General features: G+C 38.7%; 1 protein-coding gene across 1 annotated transcript; it reads right to left on the bottom strand.

Moving 5' to 3' along the window:
* Nucleotides 1–15,352: 15,352 nt before the first annotated feature.
* On the bottom strand, nt 15,353–21,960 carry LOC128506364 (macrophage mannose receptor 1-like). The gene is made up of 5 exons (XM_053476785.1): nt 21,911–21,960; nt 21,215–21,684; nt 16,347–16,730; nt 15,907–16,251; nt 15,353–15,720 (listed from the first exon to the last, which is right to left on the bottom strand). The coding sequence occupies exons 1-5, from the start codon at nt 21,958–21,960 to the stop codon at nt 15,353–15,355; spliced, it is 1,617 nt and encodes a 538-aa protein (XP_053332760.1).
* Nucleotides 21,961–23,053: the final 1,093 nt, after the last annotated feature.

Below are 23,053 nucleotides of genomic sequence, written 5' to 3'. Positions count from 1 at the left end.
TTAGAACCTCTCAGTGTATATTTTATCTTTTCTGGCTTAAGAAAAAATAATAAATCTTTAACCCACTGAGAGATTGAGGGACAATTAACGGACTTCCAGTGTAAAAGTATTGTACGTCTGGCCAACAAAGATAAGAAGGCGACGACGTCTTTATGTGCAGAACTTAATGGAACTGAAACATCTGTAATGCCAAATATAGCAGTTAATGGACATGGCCTCAACTGTACCCTAAGTATAGTGGACATAAGATTAAAAAAACCTGTCCAAAAGTTGTGCAGGTTTGGGCACAAAAGGAACATGTGACTTAAGTTACAAGAAGAGGCATGGCACCTGTCACATCTGTCCTCAACATCAGGGAATATTTCAGCCAACCTTGATTTGGAATAATGGACTCTGTGCAAAACCTTAAACTGAATAAGACTGAGATGGGCACAGGAAGAGCTGGAGCTTATTCTGTCTATAGCCTTCCCCCAACATTCCTCACTCAACTGCAATCCCAGTTCATTTTCCCAAGCAGCTCTGGTTTTAGCGATTTTACAGTTACCATAAGATAAAATAAAATAAAATTATAGATTCTTGATATCACACCTCGCTGATATGGATTAAATGTGATCAGATTTTTCCAGGGCTGCCTGGGGGGTATAGAAGGTAAATTAGTAAAACGCTTGAATACAAAGTTGCGGGAACTTGCGGGTAACGAAAAAAATGAGATGCAAGCAGCTCACACTCCGAGGACAGACTAGCAAAACTTTTAAATACTCCATCTTTATACAAATTATAAAAATTTGTGATGCTTTTGTCGTGCCATGATAAAAATGCTGAATCTAAAAGTGACGGGGGAAACAAATTATTTTCATGCAATGGACCCATTGCTGATGCAGATCCAAATTTAAAGTGGCGTCTAAACTGATACCAAATCTTAAGTGTATTAAGTACCACTGGGTTATCAGTGTATTGAGTGGGTTTGATTGGAAATGAAGTGCAAAGTAGAGCTAATATACAGGGTGGTTTACAAGACAGTAACTCTAATTTGCACCATGGGGATTTAAATGAGTTTATCCAAAAATTTAATTTTTGAATATGTGCAGCCCAGTAGTAAATTTGAAAATTAGGCAGAGCTACATCTCTGTAGTAAGGTCTTACGGATTCTAGGAGGTTTCCCAGCTCAAAGAAAAGAGATTATGATTTTATCTAAGGAATCAAAAAAATACTTAGGAAGAAATAAAGGAAGTGATTGAAAAAAATTAAGAAATTTAGGAAGAATGGTCATTTTAACTGCATTGATTTTTCCGGCTAAAAAAAGAGGCAGATTGCTCCATCTCTGAATATCAGATTTAACATCAGTAATAAGAGAGGAGAAGTTGGCATGAGAAAGGTCAGACAGAGAACGAGTCACTGTAATACCAAGATATTTAAAGCCTGAACAATTGAATTTAAAAGGCAGGTTTAGATGCTGAAGTTGTAAAGCACTATTGTTAACCGGGTAGTATTCACTCTTATGCAAATTTAGTTTATACCCAGAGAAAGAACCAAAATTATCCAAAATGGTTAAAATAACAGGAATAGAGGATGCAGGATCAGTCACATATAACAACAAGTCATCGGCATATAGGGATAATTTATGTTCCAACCCATTACCAATAATACCTTTAAAAGCAAGAGAAGATCTAAGCTTAATAGACAATGGTTCAATAGCAAGGGTGAAAAGCAGTGGTGACAGTGGGCACCCCTGCCGGGTACCACGTCCAAGAGTAAAATAATCAGAGCTTATATCATTTGTTTGAACACTAGCTTGCGGGGATTTGTAAAGGAGGCGAATCCAAGAAATACATTTATCACCAAACCCAAATTTCTTTAATACGGCAAACAAGTATTCCCACTTAACCCTATCGAAAGCTTTCTCAGCATCCAGTGAAATTACAACCTTAGGAGATACAGATGTTTGCTTGGAGTAAATTATATTAAAAAGTGTACGAGTATTAAAAAACAAATGCCGTCCTTTTATGAAACCGGTTTGCTCCTCAGATATAACGTGGTAAAACATCTTCTAAACGGGATGCAATTACTTTAGCCAAAACTTTCACCATCAGCATTCAGCAATGATAATGGCCTATATGATCCACACTGAAGGGGATCCTTTCCCTTTTTAAGAAGAAGAGCAATTGAGGCTTGGTTAAAGGTAGATGGTAATAAGCCCTGATCGAAGCATTCATTGAACACACCAAGAAGCAATGGTGCCAATTTATCTATAAACTTTTTATAAAATTCAATTGGAAAACCGTCTGGGCCTGGAGCTTTATTAAACTGCATTGCCTTAATTGAAACTTTGATTTCTTCACAAGATAATGGAGAGTCCAAGTCCCTTACAGATATTGTATCAATAACAGGAATATCAATACTTCGAAGGAAATCATTCAATTTTATAATATCTTTAAGGCATTCAGATTTTTAAAGGGAGGAGTAATATGATTTAAAAACTGCATTGATCTCTATAGGATCAGCAGTAATAATATTTAAGTCATTTTAAATTTGTGGTATTAGGCGTGAGGCATGCTGTCGTTTTAGCTGATGTGCTAACAATCTACTTGATTTATCGGCATATTCATAATACGTTCCCCGAGTCTGTAACAACATACGTTCTGTTTCTTTTGTTGAAAGAAGATCAAATTCTGATTGTAGGTCAATGCGTTGCTTGTACAACTTGGGAGAAGGATTAGATGCATACATATGGTCGAGTTTGCTAATAGCTGATGTGAGTTCGTTGAGCCTAGTCTTGCGACTTCGATTTAGAAAAGCAGAGTATGAGATGATTTGCCCTCTAAGATAAGCCTTGAGAGTTTCCCATAATACTGAATAAGAAGTGGACTCAAGATGGTTAAACAACAAAAATTCATCAATAGTGTTAGAAATGAATGTACAAAACTCTTTGTCCGCTAAAAGAAGTGAGTTAAACCGCCAAGACGATGGGGTCTGTTTATGCGTTGATAATTGGATATCCAGTGATAAGGGAGCATGGTCCGAAATCACAATACTTAAATAATCTGAAGAAACAACAGAAGGATTGAGATGACTGTCAATGAAAAAATAATCAATTCTAGAGTATGAATGATGCACCTGAGAAAAAAATGAGAATTTTTTATCTACAGGATTACGGAATCTCCATGGGTCTACAAGGCCATTCTGTGACATGACATCAAAAAAATTTTTAAACATGGCAGACTGGGACACAACACGAGAGCTAGAGCGATCCAAAACTGGATCAGAAACACAGTTTACAGTGGGAGCCACGTCAAACAGCCGCTTGGAGCATGATAGGTCCATGACAGGACCGTGACAGGACCATGATCGATCCGTGCACGGAATGTGATCCCCCGCGATGACGTAGTTAACGATGCCCCACCCCATAAACGCCCCCATGCGCTTTCTAAAAAGATGGTTGCAATGCTGTATAATTCCGCCAGATGGAGCATTGACTGCTTCAGTTAACTGCAGTGTCCAAGCAGCCGTATACTATATTTAATATATATATAACATAACTTACATCAACATAGTTTCATAAATAGATGATGTGGTAAAAAAGAGGGATAAAAAACGATTCATAAAACAGATTTAAATCACTCAATACACAATCCATGATGCTTATGCTATTTTAATTAATGATTAAATTAATTAATAAAACTACTTATTGCAATATTTTTCACGACATCCTTAATAATACTTAAAGACGGTAAAATCTGTAATTTATCTATACCAGTTGTTATAGGTACGGAATACAAATGCGGGCTATGTACAGTATTTTACATTACGGTTGTAGGTGCATGTTATTCACAAGTTCTGACGCGTGTCTTTAGTTACACAGTGTCACTGACGACATCAGACGTTTCGTTGATTTCTTTGTCTCTTGTTTATTTTCAACATCAAAAACAACGGTTGTTACAGTTTCTTGCATAAATCCACTGTAGTCACGACAAGTCGCTTGCTGTGTTCTGTAGCTTCGATAGATTACAGTTACAACAACTTATTTTACTGTATTCCTTTTAGCTTACTGTCTCACGTTATCACGGTCAAAAGCTTGTGTGCTCCACACCTTTCTGTATCCTTCCGTGTCTTAACAACAACTACAACTAACGTGCGTGATAGACATGGAACTGCATAACTGTGGGATGATGTCACAGAACAACACATGAAATGATGTCACAATACAAATTATATTTATGATACTTAATGCTTAATGCTTAACTAATAAACTGAAATAAGATAAACATAACAACAAATCACAAGAATGAAATATGGCCCTTACAACGGTGTTTTTATCTATTTCCGTTTAATAGACTGGTAGATCATATTTACTGCAAAGTAAAGCTTGAAATTTAACTTCTGCTTGAGTTTGTTTTCGTTATATTTTTGATGTTTTCGCTGATGTTTTTTACGCTGATAGTCAAAAATTGCCATAACAAATCGATTAATGGCGCATAATATCTGGAACAAATATCTGTTCATACGGATCAGTATGTCTTTAGTCATTTAACCAGCATAACGTTTCCCCATCAAAGATCTGATGGGACATTAATCACTTATCACTACGGTGAATAGATGCGGCAGCAGTGACAGACTAAATCCCCATAAACATTCACACTTGAACACAATACTAACAGAACTAAACAGTTCCAGAGGGTCAGTGTCTGTTATCAGGACAGGGATCACCTACAGGATACTACTGTAATTTTTACTGCTTATATATTTTTGCCATAGTTTCATTTGGTTTTACGCGATTTCATGTTTTACTTGTTTGTGTGTGTACGTGTGTGTGTGTGTGTGTGTGTGTGTGTGTGTGTGTGTGTGTGTGTGAGAGAGAGAGCGTGCGTGAGAGAGGGCTTATATTGTGATTTATCCAGGGTTACTAAAGCCTGGCTTACTACTACTAATAAAAAATATTTCAATGTAACCCATGGGTCTCAATCACAAAATCAGCCAACGCTGTAAATGATGACAAGACAAATTATATAGGCTACCCTGAAACGTTAATTATATATATATATATATATATATATATATATATATATATAAGATTGACTATTATTGTCAGGGTCAAGTTTACGGGGCTTCTCAGTCTTTCGTTAATTTTACTACTGACTCAAAACCAATGTGGCTTATTAAAGATGCACTGCTTTATTGGACATGGCTGTTTTGTAATGTTCTGCAAAATAAACTCTGTCTACGGTTCGAATATACTGTGAACGTCTCAAAGTCACGTCTCTAGATCCTTCTGCAGTAATGTTATCGTTGTGTAAATTATTAACGTATCGATGTATTTCACTTGCAGACAAAATAGACCATGTCTAGTAACGAAAGTAATGAATCTCTTATGCAGCACGGCTAAAAAGATAAGAAAAGTTACACCAATCCTGCCACGATGCTACCCTGTCCCAACACTGGCTGGGGAGATGAACTCATACCAAAACTCCAAAACTTACTATTATTTCATGAGATGAAATTAAGCTAGGATGAAGAGAACAGAAATGAACTCCCCTCTGTGTAATATCTAAGTAGAGTGTAACTGGAGCAGCCACAAAATGCCCCCCGTGTAACTCTGATTAGGAAAAGCTCACAGACACCAAACCTGCAGCACTTTGGTGTAATTTTTATTATCTTTTTAGCCGTGCTGCATAAGAGAAGAGTAGTGACAAATTCGTTAATTTTAATAACGTGATGTTTGATTTGATATTATATAATTTCCAAGTTTGATAGTGTCGATTTTAGAGTGCATTACGTGCGATGCGAAAAGGAAGTAAATAAACATGTAGCAATGCAAAGAGGACAGAACTGCGAAATATTTAAGCAATATAAATTCAACAAAGTGTGATCATAATTTGTTGTTGCTGCTGTTTAGGTAATTGGTTCCATCGTGTTACTGAACGCAACTGTGTTCACAAAACCGAGCGGAGGGAAAGAAAAAACACTCGCTAACGCGTTTAAATGAAAAGGGGCAGCGGCTTTTCTTTGAATATAGCGATTGCGTAATGGGGGGCAATCCGTGGGGGGGGGTTTAGGGCATAACACACCTCTGAACGTCTTTTGTCTTGTAAATGATTATCTTCGTTCACCTTCCAATCCCCCACAGCGCACACACTCTCCACACTGTTGCTATGTCTGTTGGGGCACTTGGTTATACACAGCACCTTAATGTATGAAACCCTTACTTCCTGGTTTGTTTTATTTTAAATATTGCTTATTACCTTTTCCCGCAAAATAAACATTAAACATAAACAACATGTTATCATTGTGTAAATTATTAACATATTGGTGTCTTTTAATTAAGGACAAAAACAGACCCTGCGCTTGTGTTTAGCACTGATGCTGAACAGCTGTGTTCATAGGTTTAATCAACGATTTACAAGACAAAGCGTTTGTGGATGAGAGGTGTGTGTGCGCGCGCGCGCTCCGGCATTTCTCCGTTGCTTTAACACAAACATTTGGGCAGAGACAAGTAAGTCTGAAGTACCCCTCCCCTCGCCAAACACACACACACACACACACACACACACACACACAGAGAGAGCAATTAGCACCATGTCACAGTCAGTATTCTCCACTGAGGTTTCTTACCTTCCACTCCTTCTAAGTTTGTCTTTGCTCTTTTAATGGAGTTCTTAAAAAAAAAAAAAAACTTTTATACTGAGAAAAAATGATTATGGGTCACATAATCACAAACCAACACAGATAAATATAATCAAGTGTTTAACTGTTGTTTTCATTTGTTTCTATAACCAGTAATAATAATAATTATTATTATTATTATTATTAGCCCAACTCTTTGACTATTTAAAACAACGTCGGGTCCCATTTTTGCACATTAAAGTTGTTGGTTTAAACACGCACACATAACTTTAAAAATAAAATTTATTCTTCCAAAACTAGTCAAAGGTAAAACAATAATTTGTATAAAACAGGTAAAAACATGTTAAATTTTTGCTTAAAGGTCATTAAAATACCCGGATAACACCAGCTGCTTATCAGTCTCTATCTGGTTCTTTTATATTAAAATATCATTTAAAAAATATATGTATATATATTAAAGATGGAACTGTTTAATTCTTTGTTTTCCCCCTAAAGTATCAGACGTTTTGCAATTCTATGTTCAGAATATACAGTAGACCTGACCAAACATCATTCTAAAGCTGTTGCACTGTGACGTCATCCCTCCTACAGCTCCCTCAACAGCTTGTTCAGGCTCCTCCAGTAGCTCCAAAAGGCCAACCGTCATCCGTCTGACCCCCCAATCCTCCACGGCGGAGCTCTGCTTAAAGACAACAGAAGAATTTAGTGAAGACAAAGATAAATAAACTTTACAGAATATCTAGTTGTAATAAATATAAAAGATATTAGTAAACCTACACCACAGAGTGGGTGAAATACTGTTTTGGGGAATTCTGGAATGTAAATAAACTGGGATAACTTTAACCATTGAACTTTGTTAGTGTTAACCCCGGTCTGTCTGTAGTATCGTCTGCATTAAATTAAAATGCGCTTTTCATACAAATAAGTTAGGCGATATAACACTCGTATATATTAGTTCATCTCTGAAGCCAAACTATAACTTACCCAGTACTGAAGCCCCCCACACCTCCTCACACACCTCCCCACACACACACCTCCCCCTCCTCACACTCCTTAACTGATAAACACTTCAGAGTTTTTATCCATCTCGGTAACTAAACGCTCGCGCTACCGCGCAAAGTCACAGCCAAACTGAGAAAAATATAAACCTGGTTATAAACGTTTAGCTCGCGAGCTCCTGTACATCTATCCTCAGCTTGTGTCCTTCATGAACTGCATCACATTATATTCACAGATATAACCTGCAGATTAACTCTTACCCAAAGAATAAATAAATGCTGAATTTATCCAGACAACACGCGGTCAGACTCTAAAGGCATTTTTATAGAGCACAAACACTCTTCATCCGGTAGTGCAGCTTTTGTAATAGGGACATTAAGAGTATTTTCGAAGCTTTAGTGTCTTTTTAGTTAAAGAGGAGTGACATTGTGAGTTTGTGACACTGACAGTAAGCTGTAATGTTAACTCCAGACTTGGTAAACAGATCATTAAGTTATCTAAAGTTACATCTGACCGCTGCTGGTGCTGCCAGTGATTTTCAAAATGGCCGATAAAAAAACTAAACTGGGAAATAAACTTTAAACTAATCCCAAACTAATTTTATAAATTAAAACACCACTTACCGCGAATAGTCCATTAAGCCGCCATCTTCATCTCTAGTGCAGTTTGGCAGCGTCAGTTCGGCGGGGGTGGGAGCGGGTTGTTAAAATCACGTGATTGCAACTCAGCGCAGCTAAATTGCTGGCTTGTGTTAACGTGTCCTTGAGAACGAAGTGCCATCTAGTGGTGGAACCAGGTAAATGCATAAATAGGGCTTGAATGGGCGTGTTTACTTTGAAATCTTGACACGCCTTTCTCGAAGAAAAAGGAGGGGGGACTACGGCGTGCATGGGGCAGCCGTACGCCATTCGTACGCAATTCACACTTCCGCGGCTATTTGGCGTGGCTCCATCTGTAAATCTCCCCCAAAAATTATCAAGTGGGTGTTTAAGCAGGGAAGGCTACTAAGTAATTTATTCGCAAAATCTGGATCATCGAAGTTTGGAGCATATACATTTACCATCCACACCTTGCTTTAAAATAGTGTGCCTGCAACAATAAGATACCTGCCATTTCTGTCAGCAATTATATGGCTAGGTGAAAACTGTATCTTTTTGTTAACTATTATGGCCACACCTTGTGACTTAGAATTAAAATTAGAATGAAAAATTTGACCTACCCAGGGACGGAAAAGCCTATTATGATCCTTAACTTGAAGATGTGTTTCTTGTAAAAACACTATATCATGTAAACGTTTCAGGTGATTAAATACCCTAGATCTTTTAATTGGGTTACCTATATCTCTAATGTTCCAGCTAAGAAAACGGATAGGTGTACCACTCCCAACTAAACTTGGGCCTACATAGGAATTGGCCATTTATCCAAAAAATGTGAAAATGATAGAGATTCGCAGAGCCAGAAGGATGACACCCCCCTCCCACCACATGCACACACTCACAAACACACACAAAACACAAATCTAAAGTCTCCATCCTAACAAACCCTAGGAGACAGCAAATTAAACAAACTAAAAGAAAAGTCGCTCTCACAGTAACTGTGACCACGACTCAGAGAGTGAGCCCGATGTAGAAGGGGAAAGACGAAAGGGGAAAAAAAAAAACGAAGGAAAACAAAAAGGCTCCCACAGATTAAATACAGTAGAACAAAAATAATGCGCAAATGGAAGTATCCTTATCCCCAGCTTATAATAATGTATAGGTAAATAAAAACCATCTTGAAAGAAAAAGAAGAAAAGGAAAAAAAAGAAGATGGAAGAAAACCAGCAACAACAACAAACAAAAAAACCCTAGAGGTGAATGAATACAATATATTAATCAAAAACACTAACTTTGCAAAATAAGAAGCTTGTATAGATAGAGGTAGCATCAGAAAATGTAAACAGATCACACATTAAGCTTTTTTTTTAAAAAAAAAAGAAAGAAAGAAAGAAAAGAAAACCCCTATTCAACAATAAAACAGAATTAAGGTTTCCCATAAGGACGAACTATTTAAAACACGACGAGTGCAGATCACGCAGTTTGGATAGTTTTAATGTAGTCCTTTGCTTCATCGGCCGAAAGAAAATCTTTCCCTACACCATTGTAGGTTATCCTCAGCCGCGCTGGATGGAACAGACCGTAGCGCACGCCCTCAATGCCACAGAGTTGTCGTCGGACCTCATTAAAAGAAGCACGCGCTTTTGCAATTTTTGCTGTGTGGTCGGGAAAAAAAGAAATACTAAATTCCTTTAATTTAATCTGCCCTAACTCTCTGGCACGCCGTAAAACATCAAGGCATTCACTGTGGTGGTGAAATCTGGCCACAACAGTTTGAGGTCGTTCACCAGGCTTTGGTACAGGCTGTAGAGTGCGTGAGATTGGTCTAAAGTCGGCTCCTTCTCCAGGTTAAGCGCCTCTTTAAGCAACGCAGCGATGCTAGAGGTTGTGCAAACATTATTATGCGAACATTATTACGACGTGATCTGGCTTCCAATTCTTCGCATTTGTTATCCAATTTAATTAAATCTGCTGTAAGACGTTGTATCTTACTTTGCATTGCAGTAATATCATCAGTACAACCGGAGAGCGAACGCTCCATCTCACATACGGTACCCTTTAGCGCAGACAGTCCGGCTTCAACGGCCTTGTCATTAGCCAGTTGTGTCTTTACAGCCTGTAATTCCGATTTAATTGTAGACATGTCATCACCCAATGCAGCACGCAGTTCCGCCTTAAAAATATCCGCAATTTCGTTTCTTAATGAGGACAATATCTCGAGCTTCAGCGCACCCGTGTCAATCACAGAGACTGCCTGGTGAACCGTGGGATCAGCGCGCGGCGGCGAATCATGCGAAGGTGAGGCCGTGACCTGTGGATTAGGCCTCCGTTGTGACTGCGTTGTACTACGGGTTTTAGTGTTTTTACCGGACATTGTAACCACCTTTAGAGACAAATGTGCAAATAAAACTGTTACTGTAAGAATGACAGTAAAATTAAAACTGGACAGCGCAATTTAATAACAATTTTAACAATAATCCTCCAGAGCCTCCCAAAACACGTCCTACTCCATCACGAGCTCAACAGCGCCCCCATTCAGCTGTTTAAGTTATATGAAAAATAACGTGCCTACCAGCCCACTATTATTTTCTGTTTAAATTTAAAGAAGCCCGCGCTTGCATGCAAAAAGACAAAGTACACCCAAGAATACAAATGTGAATAATCTTCAGTAAAGTTAGCCTAATACAATATTGTTTCCAATGCTGAAGCACACATTTGTATTACAAAGTATATATAACAAAGTATTTCGCCAGCAAAACATAAACATAAATAGAAATAAAATGTTTAATGGTACCAACTAAACCAGATCTGATGGATTTGATACTTCAGATTCAGATATTTTGATTCAGTAAAAAAAAAAAAAAATTTTTTAGCACACATTCAATCAATAATATTTTTTAAAAGTTTGATCCGACATTAAAATTCGCCTCTTTAGTTTTAGAAAACGCGGAAGAATTTTTTTGTACTAAATAATACTTATTCAGTATAATCAGGACCTCTTATTTCTATTTACTTTAGGTCGTTGTTCTTGCAGTGTGCGCTTTGCAATGTCAGACACATTCAAATGCAAATAATACACCCTCCCCAGGTGTGAATCAGCTGTTCTCACCTTTACACTCAGAGAAACTAAAATGCACCCCTCCTCACTGTGCATGGTTTCAGTAAAGTGAAGAATCTTGGATCTTGCTTCAGGCCTCTTCTTAAATTTGTGTAAATTTAAAATCTTCTGGATTCTACATTCTAAAATTGACATTGTTACCGTTTTTAATTCCTGGAATGAGATTTTTCTTATCATAACATGCATTGTTTTGCTTTAAATCACTCTACACAGTTTTAATTTTAGATTTTATTTTAAAAATAAATAAATAAACAAAATGTTATGCTGTGCGAAATACACGCTGATGTAAGCCGCTTTATTTCAGTCATAATATACCAACATATTTTTTGCAAATGCTATTGTCCTTCTTCTTAATTTCCTACGTAGTCTAATCAGCTCTCTACCGCACGCATAAAGTTTTCCTGAGCGCAGAGGAATTTTGTTGTACGAAATAATATTTAAGCAGGGCCTCCTATTCATACTAATCCTGCGATGTTGTTCTTTTAGTGTCACTGTGTGTGCTTTACAATGGCAGACAACATTCAAATGCAAATAATTCACTTCTCAGGTGTGAATCAGCTGTTCTCACCTATACACTCGGAAAAACTAATGCACGTCTCCCCACTTTAAAAGCTGGATCTGAGGGTCTTCTGAAGAGCTGTAGTGCTTCAGGCCTCTTTTTAAAATTGTGCACACACACACACCAAAACACAAAGAAAGCAGACCAAACGTCAGCACGTCCCTCCCCCAAACAGCGCAGCAATGAGCATTTACTTACATCTAAACTGAGTTGTTTACATGAGTCACTGATCAATAGCTCATGATACATACATTTAAACAATTAATTCATACAGATGTACCTGTTTACAGGCTTGTTACTGAATGATTTCCTCCGATAAAGAGCCGTATAAGAACAGTGGAGTGGCACTATACCTACTGTAAAATTACAGTACACACATAAACATACTTATTCAATTTGAGAACATTAATTACCCTAATCTACATGTCTTTAACTGTAAGAGGAAACCGGAGAACCTGAAGGAAACCCACCAAGTACGAGAGAACTTGTAAACTCCATGCACACATAGGTGGGAATTGAACCTGACCGGGAATCAAACCCATATCCTGGAGGTGCAAGGTGACAGTGGGATCCACTAAGCCACCATGCCACCTGGGTGGTAACCTGTCCTCCATGATTTACTTTTGGGTTGTTAGAGAAAAACACTGACATGACCAAATAAAAATTTAAGTAGCATTGTTAAAATAGGAAATCATCCAAGGATTACATTTCTGGACTTTGCAGTGGCCTACCTCAGGAATGGTACGTTTGGCAGGATTGAGCAGAGGCAGATCATGTTCCGTGATCCATGCTTGCTCATTGATTCTATACATACATATATATATATACATACAGTGGTGTGAAAAACTATTTGCCCCCTTCCTAATTTCTTATTTTTTTGCATGTTTGTCACACTTAAATGTTTCTGCTCATCAAAAAACGTTAAGTATTAGTCAAAGATAACAATTTTGAACACAAAATGCAGTTTTTAAATGAAGGTTTACGTTATTAAGGGAGAAAAAAACTCCAAATCTACATGGCCCTGTGTGAAAAAGTGATTGCCCCCCTTGTTAAAAAATAACTTAACTGTGGTTTATCACACCTGAGTTCAATTTCTGTAGTCACCCCCAGGCCTGATTACTGCCACACCTGTTTCGATCAAGAAATCACTTAAATAGGAGCTACCTGACACAGAGAAGTAGACCAAAAGCACCTCAAAAGCTAGACATCATGCCAAGATCCAAAGAAATTCAGGAACTAATGAGAACAAAAGTAATTAAGATCAATAAGTCTGGTAAAGGTTATAAAGCCATTTCTAAAGTTTTGGGACTCCAGCGAACCACAGTGAGAGCCATTATCCACAAATGGCAAAAACATGGAACAGTGGTGATCCTTCCCAAGAGTGGCCAGCCGACCAAAATTACCCCAAAAGCGCAGAGACAACTCATCCGAGAGGCCACAAAAGACCCCAGGACAACATCTAAAGAACTGCAGGCCTCACTTGCCTCAATTAAGATCAGTGTTCACGACTCCACCTTAAGAAAGAGACTGGGCAAAAATTTCAAGGCGCAAACCACTTTTAAGCAAAAAGAACATTAAGGCTTGTCTCAATTTTGCTAAAAAACATCTCAATGATTGCTAAGACTTTTGGGAAAATACCTTTTGGACCAACAAGACAAAAGTTGAACTTTTTGGAAGGTGCGTGTCCCGTTACATCTGGCGTAAAAGTAACACAGCATTTCGGAAAAAGAACATCATACCAACAGTAAAATATGGTGGTGGTAGTGTGATGGTCTGGGGTTGTTTTGCTGCTTCAGGACCTGGAAGGCTTGCTGTGATAGATAGAACCATGAATTCTACTCTCTACCAAAAAATCCTGAAGGAGAATGTCCGGCCATCTGTTCGTCAACTCAAGCTGAAGCGATCTTGGGTGCTGCAGCAGGACAATGACCCAAAACACATCAGCAAATCCACCTCTGAATGGCTGAATAAAAACAAAATGAAGACTTTGGAGTGGCCTAGTCAAAGTCCTGACCTGAATCCTATTGAGATGTTTTGGCATGACCTTAAAAAGGCGGTTCATGCTGGAAAACCCTCAAATAAAGCTGAATTACAACAATTCTGCAAAGATGAGTGGGCCAAAATTCCTCCAGAGCGCTGTGAAAGACTCGTTGCAAGTTATCGCAAACGCTTGATTGCAGTTATTGCTGCTAAGGGTGGCCCAACCAGTTATTAGGTTCAGGGGGCAATAACTTTTTCACACAGGAGTTTGGATTTCTTTTCTCCCTAAATAATAAAAACCATCATTTAAAAACTGCATTTTGTGTTTACTTGTGTTATCTTTGACTAATAGTTAAATGTGTTTGATGATCAGAAACATTTTGTGTGACAAACATGCAAAAGAATAAGAAATCCGGAAGGGGGCAAATAGTTTTTCACACCACTGTATGGTTGTTAATGCTCTAAAGTTGACAGGTTTGAAATGTGATTATTCACTTTACAGAGGATTTTTTTTAAGGACTAATAGATAATTTAAGTGACATCAAAGTTTTATAACATGGTAGATTTTGCCAGTCATACACAATCACCAGGCTGGTACTGTGCTATCTCAACTGTGTGACAAAATCTTAAAGCTTTAGTTTCTCCTGACTATTTACTCCAATAACCTTTGTTGGCTATTGGCATACAGGGGCATACTCGGGACATGAAATAAACTAAAAGCAGTCCGATTGGTTTTTCAGGCAAAAGCATTAAACAAAGACACCCAACTCTTGGTTTGACTTATTCATTGGATTGGGGTGATACCTTGATGTAAGGCTCACCATGACTCCTACTGTAGTTTCTCCATGAAGCTAGACTGTACTTTTTACTTTAACCAGGTGCCTCTTTTACTGCCAAACTCATCGGGGTTACCAAAATACATGAATACACGTGTAACTATGGGTTAAGCTGGTGCAACTGAAGTAGAAAGCCCAAGTAGAGGAATTAGACTTCTGGATTTCCAGATGTGGTCAGACATGTCCTTGATCATAGTGTTGCGTTGTGATAGAGAGAGATCAGTGATGAAACTCGTCACATTGTGCAACCAGGGCTTCTGTGGTGTAGTTAGTGAAATGAGTTAGGCAGAGAAAAGTTAGTGTGAACCCTTCATTTGTGTACATTATTGTTCAAAATAAACAACAACAACAACAACAAAAAGACAAAACAAAAATATTAGAGTCAATAAAAATAATAATTTTATTGGGGAAATTAGTTCCAGTAATCATTACAATTCATAAGATAATGTTTTCCTTGTCAAAGAGATTAACATCACAGATATAAAGATACTATAATCCCTAAGAAAATACAATTTAAAATTATTTACAAATCTACTCATCAGGTACACGTGATGTGCCATAACTTGTCTTTAGCCTTTAAACTGTCAAAAATATAAAGAATAATATGTAAGATGTTTATGACATCACAAACCCGAACACACACTGACTAACTTTCATAGTTAGAGCAGATGAAGTTGAGTGTGTTGCTCTGAGGCAGGCTGATCCACTGCTGCTCTCCTCTAGACTGAACTGCTCCGGTTCTCTCCTCATTCCTGCAGTCTTCAAACCCTGTCCCGTTCCCCCGGGCCCAGTCCTGGTAGCAGATTGTCTGCCCAGTCACCCAGTACCAGAAGCCCAGAGTGCAGGTGTGACGCAGGCCGAGCCACACGTGTTCAGTGGAGGCGTTTCGAGCCACTTCCTTCACCCAGAGCTGCATCTCCTGAGTGAGCACTGAGACCAGGTCATAATGATTGTTCCTGCAGTATCTCAGAGCTTCTTTCCAGGTCAGATTCTGCTTGATCAATATAAGTTTGTCTGGAAATAAAAGCACAAATGTCTTTTTCTTCACAGTATATAATATCTACAATGAAATTCTGCAGTCACTGTTATATATCAGAAAGATATTTAAAAAATACAAAATATAAAAACACAAATAAATGTCAACTTATCACATGAACTAAATAATAAATATACATGTTGAATAAGTGTAGTGTAACTCACTCTCATGGCAGATGAACGGGAGGTTTTCTGTACAGTTCACGTCACTCCAGTAGAGTTGATCAGACACTTTCACTGCAGCACAGTTTAAACCTCCACTGGGTTTGTTAGAGCTCCAGTATCTGAATGAGGAATTACTCTGATCTGAACACTTCCAGGAGTCATTAAACAGACCAATCCAAAAGCCAGAAGAAGAAGAATTTTGAATGATTTTCCTGATCTTTTCATTCTTAGTTTGGTTCCTCACACTGACCAGGTCGATGTAGTTCTCTCTGCAGTAGGTCTGAGCATCACGCCAGGTCTTTTGTTTATTAAGCAATATGTAGCTTTTGGTGTTTGTGTCCTTCTCTAAAAGACATTGAATTTACAATATGAACAACTCCAATCAAATTCCAATGTTGGATTTTTTTTACACTTATTAGCATATATTTGAAAACTCTTACCTTCATAACACACAAAATATTGTGACACATCACACATATTATCATTCCATGTTCCATCCACATACATCTCAACACAAAACTCATTTCCCCCCTTGTTGATTGGTTCAGCACTTTTCCAGTTTCTGTAAGTGTCTCCATCTCTGTAGAAAGTTTGGTCTGCCAGAGACCACTGCCATCTCCCAGTGTCTCCTCTCTGTAGACCGATCCAAGCTTGGTTTACAGTTTCCATCTTCAGTGTGTTATTCAGCTTCATCATCTCTTCCATGTTGTTGATGGAGGCGAGATCAGTGTATTTCTGTCTGCAGTAAGTCTGAGCTTCACTCCAGGTTTTATTCTCATTCACAAAGTGATAGCGATGAGGAATATATGTCTCTGTACCACAGACTAATGTGACAAGCAGTACAAAGAGACTCAATAAAACATTATGTTAAAGCAGAACAGAAGTCTCAGAATATAATTACATGCAAAATTCAAAAAAGACATCTTGGTTTAACAGCTCAATACACAAGTATCTGATCATCATAAGAAATCATCTATAAACACACATTAACTTAAGACTTATTGTGGCTACACACTGACCTGAGTAAAGCAAGATTATAAGAATTCCTTTCTGATCCATTTCTGTGGAGGAAAAATTTATAAAACTTATTATTATTAATATTATAATTCTTTTATACATATGAAAACAAATGAAAGGATATTTTCATTAGCCTAAATTTTTTTGCATTACACAGTGATCTACCCAGGCATAAATTTTTCTAGGACTGTTTTACAAGGGCTTTCTAGTGAATGAAGGCGTAAAACTTTAAAAAAAAAAAAAAAAAAACATACAGTACTACAAATTTAGTATGGTTACAAGAATCTCAGCTGCCTAGTCCTTAAGAATCAGTAGATAATTTGGTAACAATTTGCAGAAGAGACCCATCAGTCTGTAGAAACTGTACACACATTTATTCACCAACGCTACTTGCACATTACAGGAACTCAGGTGGGAGTTATTGTCACTTCCCCGTACATTACTGATCTCTCTCCAAGCTACTTTCACATGTGGTGTCCAATCACTGATGAATCGCTGGAATAAATGCATTATTGTAGCAGAGGATTATATGGAGAAATAAAGGGGGTCTTTTCTTTCAGAACTGTCATTCTGTTATTCTGCACATTAACTTAACTCCGTGAAGAATAGTTGGGGTCAGTTGAAAGACTAATCAAGAAAAAGTAGACTTCTACTTATCGTGCGAGAACAAAGTAATGCACTTTCTTTCAATCAAATGTAAGACAAATTAAATTAATTATTTAGCTATGACAAAAAGAAATGGCTAAACCACTTCCCCAGCAGACTTTTAATTATTTAAAAATATGTATTATCAAGTATATTTATTTGTTATGAAATTAGTAAAAATAACTCACACTTTTGCATTTCATTCCTAACCGTGATCATTTATAGCTTTATGTACTTTTATAAAATTTCATCCCAGACATACAGAACCAAAATCCAGTCAGGTGTAATAACAGGTTAATTCAATATATTTTTGTTTGGTGAGTAAATATAAATCTTACCTAAATGTTTGTTGCTTTCTGTGTTTTGTCTCCTAAAGTAATCCTGTTTGCTCCTTCTTCTCGTATGTACCTTTATTTCACCATCCTCTTCATTTATCTCTGACCTGATGGCTCCGCCCAGCTCTTTGTTCCTGCGAACTTGAAAAGTGATCTATAGTTCATAGGTTGGTTCAGTGTTCAAAGAGTCAAGTATTTTAGTAGGTTGGCATGAAACAAGAGATGCTTTACATGAGGCTACAGGCTAAGATGTGTATCTGCATGCTGTATCAGGATATTGTTTAGCCGGGGTTAAGTTTGTATATCTATACATTCATCCCCAGTAAGCCCCCTGGCTGTCTTCTTTTTTTTTTTTCCTCATACATTATTTTAAATATGTAAAGCTGTTTCCATGATGGTGAGAAAAAAGTTGCGTCCCATTATACACTCTCAAGATACATATTGTATTTTCTACATTTACTCACACATGCACGCAAGCAAGCGCACACGTGCGCACACACACACACACACATGCATTATCTTATGAGTAATGTTTACAGTCTTACTGTTCTGCCACCCCAATGCATACATTGACAGACAGATAACTTCTCTACCAATCACCATGCTGAAGCAGATATTCTGTTCACTCCGTTTAATGGATGACTGGAAGTAGGTTAAAACTAAAAAGAACAAATTAAATCTAAGTACATCAAAAAAAGTAATATTTCACATACTGTATAATTACTAGTGTACCATAGGCATGTATACAATAACACTGCATATAAGTCTGCACTCATGCATATGTAATAAGCACTGTAACTGTAAAACCTGTAGATAGTCTTTCTTAGTTAGTTAGTTTTAATTAGTTTTTGTTAATTTATGTTGTAATTTATGTTAGGACTATTTGTTTTGTCTCTGCTAGCCGGCTAACTAGACCGCTTAGTTAGCTAGTTTAGCTTCTCTGTTAATTTTTTGTTGTAAGTTTATGTTGCATGTAGCACCGTGGTCCTAGAGGAACGTTGTTTCGTTTCACTGTGTACTAACTGTATATGGTTGAAGCGACAATAAAGCCTACTTGAACTAGAACATACCAACGATACTCCTGAAAGACAAGAACTGTAGCAGATGGCTTAAGATGAAAGGAACCACAATAACAGGCTGCTCTCTTCTATGCCTTAGACTAAAGCTGGTCCTATATTGATGACATCATCAGCAAGTTATAACTCTTAAAGGAGCCAGCACCTTTTTCTCTAATATTACATATGACAACACACTCCCCGTCTGGTATCACAAGATAGCAAACCTTCTGCTGATAAACTATGAAAAAAATAGACCAGTCTCTGGTTTACTCTGAAGGAATGATCATTATCACTTCAATTATGGGTGTGATGAACAATTTTGCCTCTTCTTTATCCATAACCTTGATCTCCACCTTTCGTGTGCTTCCATCTTCACTTGGGAACACTCTGGAGATGCGCCCCAAAGGCCACTGGTTATGTTTGGACTGATGGTCTTTCATAAGAACTACACTGCCCTCTGTGATGTCTTGCCTTTACATTTGCCACTTCTTCCTAGGTTGCAACGTGGAGAGATATTGTTTTCACCACCTGTCCCAGAAGGTGAACACCAAATTTTGAACCTGTTTCCACTGCTTTTTGTAAAGATCGGCATGATCAAATTCTCCAGGTGGACAAGGACAAGGACTGTATTTATGAGTGAGTAATGTTGAGGGGGTGAGTATGAGAGGGTCCTCCGGGTCCATGGAAACCGGGACCAACGGTCTGGAATTTATTATCGCTGTCGCCTCTGCCATGTTTGTTACGAGAACCTCATGTGTGATTCTAGATGGTCCCAGCTGCAGCATTATTGAGTCCAAATCTTGCGAGTTATCCCAATCATCCGCTCCCATACTCCAGCCATGTGGGAAGCGTAAAGAGGGTTAAAGATCCATGAACATCCTTGTTCTGCAAAAAACTTTGTGACCTTGGTTTTATTCAAGTTGGAGGGCATGCCCAGTTCTCTATACGCTCCTACGAATTTTGTCCCTCGATCCGATCGTATTTGTTTTACCGGACTACGAATGGCAATAAGGCGTCTCAGGGCGTTTATGAAACATGATGTGTCCATAAACCCCATTACCTTGATATGGACAGCCCTGATGATTAAAAAGGTGAACAACACCACCCACCGCTTGCTGTTTGCAAGTCCTCCTCTATTACGGTGGGCAGAAATGGGTCAAGGACCAAATACATCAGTAGGTAAACAGGGGTTCGGTGTTGTCTATTGGCAGATCGGCCATCTTCTGTGTTTTACTTTATCAACGCAGTTTCCGGCAAATCACACATCCAAAGATTAGGGAACATATACATCTTTTATGCTCCCACAATCCAAAAGCCTGCCAAATCCAGTGTTCGCTCAATGTGTATTAGACAAGCGATAGCCCAAAGGAGCTCCCTCCTATTCAAGAAACTCTGGAAGCGTTCTGAGTCTAGCTGCCTGTCCTTCGTTAAGGTGACAAATGTTGACACTTCAGGACGGACTTCGACAACTGTCATAGTATCAACAAGATCAAATAGGCCTGAAGAGAGGTATGTTGGATTGGGGCATAAAAAGAATGGAGGACTAGTAAGCCATGTTGTGTCTTTCGGATAGGCTGCAGGTACAGATCTTGTTGCATGGTCTGCTGGATTCTGCTCAATTGCCACATGATGCCATTGCTAATTCTTAGAACTCGGTTATTAACAAAAACATGGAACCTACGCTGCTCATTATGAATATACCCAAGTACCACTTTGCTGTCTGAAAAGAAGTTCACACTGTCAAACTCAGTATTCATTTCAGACATTATAAGGTCAGCCATCTGCACAGCCAACACTCAAGTCATGGGATGGTCAGCTCTGGCTGTGGAGATAGCTTGGCCTTCCCCAAGATAAAGCTTATCTTTCAGCTCCCATCAGGATTTAAACTTCTGATATAAGCCACTGCAGCTATAGCCAAGACTGAAGCATCTGAAAAGATGCAAAGCTCTCTCTGAGAAACTTTTGTATAATGTCTTGGGATCTGGAGATGATGAAGCTCTTGAAGAGAGTCCTTCCATTGCTGCCAAGGTCCCACCTTCTCTGGAGGCAAATGCGCATCCCAGTCACATGACTCAGTTGTGAGTTCTCTTATTAAAGCTTTGCCATGGATGACAACTGGAGCTGCGAAACCAGAAGGTTTGTATAGACTGTTTAAAGGTGAGAGGACTCCACGACGTGTGAATGGCTTTGTGTCACATGACAACTGAAATGTAAACGTGTCAGTGAGAAGATTCCAACTAACTCCAAGGGTACGTTGTACAGGCACAGCAACCTTGCCTAGGTCCATGTCTCTTAGCTCACTAGCTTGGTGATCCAAAGAAAATGCGTCCATAACCTCCTTACTGTTAAAGGCGATTTTGTGAAGCTTTAGGTTGGAATGTGCCAAGGCTGCTTGTGTCCTCTTGAGGAGATCAATTGCAGCTGCTGCAGATGGTAGTGATCTTAAACCATCATCCACGTAGAAATCCCTTGCTATGAACCTTTCAACATCTGCTCTTAACTCTGTCTCAGCCTCTCTTGCTGCATGTCTAAGCCCATAAATCGCAACAGCAGGAGAAGGAATGTTCCCGAAGATATTTACCTTCACCCTGTACTCGATAAAACTCTTTTCTGGGTTGTAATCTTCAAACCAGAAGGACCTGAGAAGGTCCCTGTCCTCTGGCTTAACGAGTAGGCAATGGAACAACTGCTGAATATCTAAAGTAAATGCTACCGCTTCCTTCCTTAAGAGCACGAGCACCCCAAAAAGTCCATTGTTGAGATCCAGGCCCTTTAAAAGTACATCGTTCAGTGAAACCCTATTAACACTAGAACTACCAGAGAGGGGCCATTTGGCCCTATCCCCCTAGCTCTACCAGAGAGGGGCCATTTGGCCCAGTTGTTTTTACCTAATATCCTTAATCACGTGTGAACAGTTGCCTTTGTTCCTTAAATGTGGCAATTACTTACAGAGCGACGTACAAGGTGCTATTGTCTTTACAATCAGGGATCACAGTCATCTAGGAGCAATATGTAAGGGGCCATACCATGGGTACAATTGGTGTAGAAAAAATTTATTCAAAGATTCCAAAGTTCAAAGCGTTTATTTTCTTAAACAAAAAACATACAACATGAATTCAAATTCAAACTTTATTTGTCACATTCACATACATACATGGTACGGCATGAAGTGAAATGTATTGCATGACTGCCCAATAAATTGACACAATAAGAAAACACAATAAAATAGAATAAAAAGAAAAGCATAGAAGAGGCATACTAAAGACAAATGGTATGTAAATTCCACTCATTTATCTCCACGTAGCCTTTTCCCAGCATAAAAACTACTACCACTAATAGAAAAATATATATTTACATAAGTGTGCAACATCTGGTGTTTGTGTATGTGTGTGTGTTTGAGTGACCAGTATTTTAGCAGTTTATTGGTGTGATCTGTTGGCACATATCTGGCACTGCCACTCAGTTTCCTTTTTGCATTTTCCACATGTGTACTTGTACCATCCTTGCTTGCATAAACTGCTCAGCAAGCTCAGTTGCAAGCTGCGCCAGGAAATCCACCCTTCTCTCCTTCACTCCAGTGCATGCCTGATACAGCACGAGCATTCATTGCTGCCATGTCAATCAAGTTGTAAAACACAGCGACTGGCCGTCTCTCCCCAGAGGGACGACTGAGGTCCTTGCCAAGATAAGGGATAGCGTTGCACATGTATTTTGACTTCAAGTCACATGCAACCCAAAACTTGATTCCAAACTTGTCAGGTTTTGTGGCAATGTACTGCTGAAAAGGACAGTGAGACTTGGTTGGAAAAAGTTGCTCGTCGACAGTGATGTGCTGGCCCGGGTTGTAAGACTTGATGCAGTTAGTAACAAACATCTGGCAAACGTTTAAGATTGCTGCGAACTTGTCCGTTGCTACCCGTTGAGTGCGTGTGTCCTTGTCATCGAAGCGTAGGTGTCTCATGATGTCCTGGAAGCGGTTTCGGGCCATCGTGCTCTTGACGTGCGAGATTCCCAATGTTGCCGACCATGCATCAGCCAGCGACGGAATTCTGATCACCCCCCTCCAGAGAAGGATGGAGATGAACGCCATCA

This window comes from Clarias gariepinus, chromosome 18 (assembly GCF_024256425.1).
Source record: "Clarias gariepinus isolate MV-2021 ecotype Netherlands chromosome 18, CGAR_prim_01v2, whole genome shotgun sequence".
Lineage (NCBI taxonomy): Eukaryota > Metazoa > Chordata > Actinopteri > Siluriformes > Clariidae > Clarias > Clarias gariepinus.
The sequence above is the reverse complement of the archived record's forward strand: the minus strand, read 5'-3'. Positions and strand labels throughout refer to the sequence as shown.

Bases quoted from the DNA above. Each gene is read 5' to 3' on its own strand.
- LOC128506364 (XM_053476785.1), bottom strand. From the start codon at position 21,960: ATGACTGTGATCCCTGATTGTAAAGACAATAGCACCTTGTACGTCGCT. The intron at 16,731-21,214 runs GTACCCTTGGAG...TTGTCACATTAG, and splicing joins GGTTGCTGTGCCTGTACAAC to TCTGTGGTACAGAGACATAT. The intron at 16,252-16,346 runs GTAAGAGTTTTC...AATGTCTTTTAG, and splicing joins ATATTTTGTGTGTTATGAAG to AGAAGGACACAAACACCAAA.